Source organism: Salvia miltiorrhiza, chromosome 3 (genome assembly GCF_028751815.1).
Source record: "Salvia miltiorrhiza cultivar Shanhuang (shh) chromosome 3, IMPLAD_Smil_shh, whole genome shotgun sequence".
NCBI lineage: Eukaryota > Viridiplantae > Streptophyta > Magnoliopsida > Lamiales > Lamiaceae > Salvia > Salvia miltiorrhiza.
This window is the reverse complement of record NC_080389.1, coordinates 3,010,645-3,018,502: the sequence shown is the minus strand read 5'-3', so window position 1 is coordinate 3,018,502 and position 7,858 is coordinate 3,010,645. Positions and strand designations below refer to the sequence as shown.

The following is a 7,858-nucleotide window of genomic DNA, read 5'->3' as shown; positions in this document are numbered from 1 at the left end:
ATTTGATCTTCATTTTTCTAATAGAATGCAAATTAAACAAAAAAAAAAAGGTTGATTAGTCTAAAACATTTCAAAGAACACAATGAACTATGAACCAAACTAAAAAAATCCAACGTAGTGTGTGTGTTAGCTTAGCGGTAGGTGGTTAATGCACAAAGACTGATGTCATGGGTTCGAGTTCACTGTGATGCAATCATTAAATTTCTTTATTTACTTGTGTAATTTATTCAAAAAAAAAAATCTAGCATAGTCACTGACCATTAAAGCAAGTGAACATTTGAAGTGTGAGGCCATAAATAAGGTGAAGAGCCTAATAGAACTTACCAACAGAATATGATATCGTTACCAACAAAATATGATATCGTGAAGAGCGTAATTCAACTTATGTACCAACAAAATATGATATCATGAGACTTAGCTTATGGTAAAGTTGAGGCACCAAAGTCTCTTCTTAGAAAGATGTCTTTGGTTTATCATCATTAGGATATATATATCCAGTAACATCAGTCACGATGAATTTATAGATACATGCATCTATAGATACAAGAGTTCAAAAACTTCCATTCATTCACTCATTTCAACTCTTTACTTCAGTTTTACTTTCCATGACAATAATAATTACTTTTAATTATTTGTATTTTTCAACCGGCCTTAGACCCGCGCCCAACTCGTGCCCAGCTCACCCAAGTTTTTGCCTTTATATATTTTTCCAATCAAAATTTTTATGTAATTTAATTTTACTAATTTTATTTCCCTAGGAGGACAACAATACACTATTATTTGATATTACTTATCTTACTAACATATATTTCCTCAATGTGTTTATGTATTTTTCGAATCTTTTTGTATACATAGATTTAGGTTTTAGTGCACTTAACAGCATACATATTTTGTTGAGTTTTTCTTTATATATATATTGAATTCATATAATAAATTTGTATTCAAAAGATTAATTAATGTCTTAGATTTAAATAATAGATTTACATGTTATAAATAGATAAATCGAACTTCTTTAGAATTGTGATTGGAGTTGTATTCTTTTATATATGTTCATGATTATGATACTAACTAAAATAGATTAGAATAATGATAATATGATATTACATTATTATATATCCTTAAAATAGATTAAACAATAGGGACATATTATGCAAATCAAATTTTGTAATAGGTATAGATTTAGTGTGTATGTGATTTGTACCCTATTTCTATATATAATAGTAATTTTTGTTATTTTCATTTATCTAGTTTAATTATAAGTAGTTAGATTCTATAGAATATTTATCTTTTTTAATATTTTAAAAAGAGTTAGTTTTAGATATATATCAAATTAATTTGGATAAGGTAACGTCTAATAAATTATTATATTCTTCTAGATATATAATATCTAATTTATATAATTATATTTAAAGTTAAATATATAATAGAGATAATAGGCAATTTATATATTTTTTGCTGAAGATTTTTTTGACTTGTTTGCATATCAATGGAAGCGAATAAAGTGGTAAATATGCCCATCGAATCATTGTCTTGTGAAGATTCTTGACTTCAATTATTATATCATGAGACTTAGCTATGGTAAAGTTGAGGCACCAAAGTCTCTTCTTAGAAAGATGTCTTTGGTTTATCATCATTAGGATATATATATCCAGTAACATCAGTCACGATGAATTTATAGATACATGCATCTATAGATACAAGAGTTCAAAAACTTCCATTCATTCACTCATTTCAACTCTTTACTTCAGTTTTACTTTCCATGACAACAATAATTACTTTTAATTATTTGTATTTTTCAACCGGCCTTAGACCCGCGACCCGCGCCCAACCCGTGCCCAGCTCACCCAAGTTTTTGCCTTTATATATTTTTCTAATCAAAAATTTTATGTAATTTAATTTTACTAATTTTATTTCCTTAGGAGGACAACAATACACTATTATTTGATATTACTTATCTTACTAACATATATTTCCTCAATGTGTTTATGTATTTTTCGAATATTTTTGTATACATAGATTTAGGTTTTAGTGGACTTAACAACATACATATTTTGTTGAGTTTTTCTTTACATATTTATTGAATTCATATAATAAATTTGTATTCAGAAGATTAATTAATAAGTCTTAGATTTAAATAATAGATTTATATATGAGATAAATAGATAAATCGAACTTCTTTAGAATTGTGATTGGAGTTGTATTCTTTTATATATGTTCATGATTATGATACTAAATAAAATAGATTAGAATAATGATAATATGATATTACATTATTATCCTTAAAATAGATTAAACAATAGGGACATATGATGCAAATCAAATTTTGTAATAGGTATAGATTTAGTGTATATGTGATTTGTACCCTATTTCTATATATAATAGTAATTTTTGTTATTTTCATTTATCTAGTTTATAAGTAGTTAGATTCTATAGAATATTTATCTTTTTTAATATTTTAAAAAGAGTTAGTTTTAGATATATATCAAATTAATTTGGATAAGGTAACGTCTAATAAATTATTATATTCTTCTAGATATATAATATCTAATTCATATAATTATCTTTAAAGTCAAATATATACTAGAGATAATAGGCAATTAATAGTACTCCTTCCGTCCACGAATTAAAACCTATTTGCACTTAAATTTTTGTCCACCAATTAAAGCTCTATTGTGTTTTTTGTACTTTTTTACTCTTCTTCGTTTCCTATATTTACTACCATTTGTCACTGATAGACCCACCTTACAACAACTTTATCATTTCTATATTCTATATTTAATTATTACACCTTCACTAGTTAACCCACCACACAACACTTTTAACACTTTAGTCAAATACTTTAATCAACAACCATTATATTTCACCCACAACACCATTTTCAACTTTCTTAGTCTTCGTGCCCACTCTCAAATAGGGCTTTAATTGGTGGACGGAGAGTATATTTTTTGCTGAAGATAAGTGTTGTTTGTATATCAAAGGAAGCGAAAAAAGTGGTAATTAAATATGCCCATCAAATCATTGTCTTGTGAAGATTCTTGACTTCAATTATTTGATCTAGTGGCCGACAAAACTAAAGCAAGGGCGATACTTTTGGAGCCATGTCTCGTTTTTTCGACCAAGATTAAGCAAGGACCAAACTTGATACGCCAAGCCCAATCTCTATATTGACCCTATTATGCTACAGCCCATTTGATTTTCATTATCTAGCCTAATCTCTATATTGACCCTATTATGTTACAGCCCATTAGCCCATTTGGTTTTCATTATCTAGCCTAATCTCTATATTGACCCTATTATGCTACAGCCCATTAGCCCATTAGATTTTGATTATTAGATAATGAAAATCTAATGGGCTAATGGGTTGTAGTATAATAGGGTCAATATAGAGATTGGGCTTGGCATATCAAAACTCGAGTCGGTTCTATTGGGTTATCGAACTACTCAGTTTGAACCAATCAGGTTAAATTTTTCTCATAGCTAGTAAATATTTACGTGAAATTTCCATTATCATATTGCAACATATCCAACTCACCTAAAGGCTAAAAACAAGAGTAAGCAAAGTGAAACAGTGCAACCAATTATTTTTGTTGCAAATGTAGTTTGTGTATAGTATTTTATTTGTGAAAATGATATCATTCTTATCAAAAGCAAAAAAGCAGTCATTTGTGTATAGTATTTTCAAGAACAAGATCAATAATGGGACCGAAAAAGGTGAAGTTACCAACAGACAAAAGATTAGTGTGTTCTATTTAAATAAATAAATAAATGGTTTTCATTGTTAATTAATACTTTTCATTATCATATTAGTCACGCGCAAATGCATTATCTTTTTCGATTTTATAAATATGTTGATTTTATTTCATATTTATATTTATTTATTTAAATATATCTTTTAATTTCGATTTTTGTCGTGGATCTACTACTTAAGACTAGATGAATCCTTCTGTTTTTAAGGGAAGCCAATAAGGTGAAGGATAGAATTCCAAACAAATAAAAATACTACGAAACAATAACCTAATAAACCAAGCAAAATAATAATAAAATAAATAAAATATTAAAAAGAAAAACTAGGCGACATCAACGTCTAGTAAACTGTAGTCTCAACCCACACATATTATCTTATCTTAGCTGTTTGGCAATAATGTTTCTGATATAGCCATTTTACACATTGTTTTTCTGAAGCTAAACTAAGATTCCATCAAATTCTTGTCCGAAATTCTCAGAAAAATATATATACACTGTTTTTCCTTGGATCATGGCGGCCTATGCAGCCATAGTTTCTCTTATGAATACCATCAATCAGATCGAGCACCACCCTTCCCCTCCAATTTCTATCCACAAACAACAACTTGAATCTCTCACTCAAATTGTTACCTTTTTGCAGGAATTTCTTGAAAGTTATAAGTCCCCTGTTGCTGACGGAGATGAAGCTGATCCGCTGGAGATGCATATTGTAGATGCAGCTCATGCCGTTGAAGATGTTATCGAATCACATATTGTGATCGTGATTAAACTGGGTAGATCTAGTCCCAATGGAGTCAGTTTCATCAACTTCTATCAAGATCTACGACAAGTGATTGAAGAAATGAATCTCTAACTCAAATTATTAATTACCTTCTTGCAGGAATTTCTCCAAGGCTATGTTGTAGATGCAGCTCATGCGGCTGAAGAAGTGAATTCTAGAGAGGAAGTCAGTTGCATCGACTTCTATCAAGATCTACAGAAAGTGATTGAAGAAATGAATGTGATTAAGAAGGAAGCCATGGAGATTGCAACTGAAGCTCAGCTGCACAGAAAGGTCTCCTCGACTCATGCTGGCTCCTTGACATCCTCTTCCAATGTGAAGGAAAGCATGATGGTGGGCTTTGAAGACGTGGTACTTCAACTCTTGGATTGGCTCACTGGAGGGAACCGTAACCGCCAAATCATCCCAATCACAGGGATGGGCGGGATTGGTAAGACCACTCTTGCCCGACATATATTTGAGCATGCCCTTGTTAACCAACATTTTGATATTCGTGCGTGGACTACAATTTCTCAAACCTATAATGTTAGAGAAACACTTAGAGAAGTTCTTCACCAAGCGAGCGGAGATTCGAGGAATGACTTGAGTGACGAAAACGAATTAGGAGAAAACTTGTACAAGTATTTATGGGGTAGGAGGTATCTCATAATACTTGATGATATGTGGAGTGTAGAGGTGTGGTACAAGATAAGGTTTTTCTTTCCCGATTACAATGATGGGAGTCGAGTAATCATAACGACTAGGCTGTCAAACTTGGCTGCCGAGTTGACAAACTCTAACAGCATTGGTATGAGATTTTTAGATGATGTTTGTAGCTGGAGTTTGTTCTCCCAAACTGTATTTGGGGATGAGGTTTTTCCTCTTCAACTCGAGGAAATCGGAAAGAAGATCGTGGGGAAGTGTAAGGGACTTCCTTTGTCGATTGCTGTGATTGGGGGTCTTTTGGCAAAGTCTGAACTTACATTGGAGTATTGGGAGCACATAGAGAAAAACTTAAGCTCAATAGTGAATTCGGAAAATGATGAATATTGTTTGAGAGTTTTGAAACTGAGCTATGACTATTTGCCTGCCTATCTGAAGCCTTGTTTTTTGTACATGGGGACGTTTGAGGAAGATGAGAAAATTAAGGTCGCAGAACTCATGAGGCTATGGGTTTCTGAAGGCTTTCTTAAACCAATAATCAATAAAAGCTCGAAAACAATTGCCAAGGAGTATTTGAAGGAGCTAGTCGATAGAAACCTCATTCTAGTTCATGAGTTGGGGGCAGTTGGGAATATAAAGTACTGCAAAATGCATGATTTGCTTAGAGATCTATCATTTCAAGAAGCTGAAAAGCAGAGGTTTTATTATGTCTTAGGGCAACATTGTCCTCGAGGGATAAATAGCCAACGCAGCATTGTTATTCCCAGAGGGTATTTAGAAGAAAATGTGTTTCAATTGGTGAACTTGAGGTACCTTTGGGCTAGATTTCGTGAGGGGTTCCAAATCCCTTCTTCAATTAGTCTGTTGTGGAATCTACACACACTAATTGTAGCAGTGTCGAGTTCGAAGGTTATGACTGCACCAGTAGAAATTTGGAAAATGCATCAGCTTAAGCATGTCGATTTCGAAGGTTATCTCCCAGATCCTCGGAGCGGGCATAGTGATGTTATGATGGAGAATCTAGAGACGCTCAAAGGAGTGATTGATTTCAACTTGAATGAAGAAGTGGTTAAGAGAATTCCCAATATCAAGAAACTGTCTATAAGATACAGGCATAAAGTAATGGAGAGAATGAAGTGCCTCAGCTATCTTCAATGTCTGAGTAAGCTGGAAAGCTTGAGGTGCAGTACTGAATATGTAAGTGATGCTGAGTATCTGCAGTGTATTAGCTTCCCGCGCTCACTCAAGAAGCTGTGTTTTGTATGCGGAAAGTTCTTCCATTTGGAGGAAATTCTGGAAAAGATAGGTTCATTACCACTTCTTGAGAAGCTCACACTGAGTTTTGGGCAGTTTGCAACACGCAGATGGGAAATAGTTGAAGGCCAATTCCCCAGCCTCAAATACTTGAGATTGTGGCAGTGTGTGAATATGGAATGTTGGACGTTAGAGGGCTGCTGCTTGCCACGCCTTGAGCAACTTCGTCTCTGGTGGATGGAGTCGTTGGAGGAGTTCCCTTCAGAAATTGGAGAAATAGCAACACTCAAATCAATTGAACTGTGGAGATGCAGTGAATCAATGGTTGTGTCTGTGAAAAAGATAGTAGAGGAACAAGAGGAATTACAAGGGGACCCACCCTTTCATGTTCTAGTTTGGTCACGCAAGGTCAGCCAAGAACTGCAGAGCTTGGCAACTCCCAACTTTCGTGTAGCCAAAGAGTAGTTTGATGTGATGAGGAATTCAATTGCATGTGGGAATACTAATTTGAGTGATTAATTTTCAAGGGGACCCATCCTTTCATGTTATAGTTAATTGATCCCAACTTTCGTCTAGTTTGATGTGATGAGGAATTCAATTGCATGTGGGAATAAACTAATTTGAGTGATTAATTTTCCTTATAACTTTATATTTAGCTTGTTTTTAATTATTTTTAATTTTTAGCAACATAAATCATATGTTTAATTAGTATCTATAATCTATACCTACTATAAAAGTGTTTGGTTTTACCAAATTTAGTTTGCCTATTATGTCCTTATTTTTTAATCTATTTTAAGGGCAACAATGTAATAGTATCATATTATTCTAATCACAGACATACAATAATCTCATTCCAATCACACTTTTAAATAAGTTTAAACTATTTAAAATTACTCAATGTATAAAAGTTGCACGTCCCTCGATTTCAGCAATCACTTCTGTTTAGTGCTCGCTGACTTGATCTTCATCCATAAGCTTTAGGGATATTTCTAACTTTGTCTCATTTTAACACCCATTTTGTGATTTTTATGGACAACTTTTTTCTTGTATGAGTGACAACTTTTTTCTTGTATGAGTGACCTAGTTGATTGAATGACAAGTATATGGGGAAAAAGAAACTAACTATGAAATATCAACATTCTTCATAAAACAATAGACATATACACGTGATAAAGCACACAATGTTATCACTCTTCAAAACATATAAATTGTGGGAAATTTGAAAATTTTAAGTTGTTTGAATGAAATTTTAGAGATTGGCAGATTTCTTTTTGTTGGTTTTGAGGATAATGGCAGCCAAAAACTAGCGCCATAATGAAATGAAAATTTTCAATTTATTTTTTTTATTTTTTTTATTTTTTTTAATTCCTTTAAATTTCAGTGTGTGCGGATTCCTTTAAATTTCATATAATTGCCATGTTGTATTTTCGAAAATAC

The 7,858-nt window shown here is 32.4% G+C and overlaps 1 protein-coding gene across 1 annotated transcript; it reads left to right on the top strand.

Annotated features, from left to right (window-relative positions):
- Positions 1–4,255: 4,255 nt before the first annotated feature.
- Positions 4,256–6,886, top strand: LOC131015794 (putative late blight resistance protein homolog R1B-17). Its single transcript, XM_057944217.1, has 2 exons — positions 4,256–4,537; positions 4,625–6,886. The coding sequence occupies exons 1-2, from the start codon at positions 4,256–4,258 to the stop codon at positions 6,884–6,886; spliced, it is 2,544 nt and encodes an 847-aa protein (XP_057800200.1).
- Positions 6,887–7,858: the final 972 nt, after the last annotated feature.

Excerpts from the sequence above, each read along its gene's own strand:
- LOC131015794 (XM_057944217.1), top strand. The coding sequence starts at position 4,256 with ATGGCGGCCTATGCAGCCATAGTTTCTCTTATGAATACCATCAATCAG. Across the intron at positions 4,538-4,624 it reads GTAGATCTAGTCCCAATGGA|GAATTTCTCCAAGGCTATGT; the intron begins GTCAGTTTCATC and ends ACCTTCTTGCAG.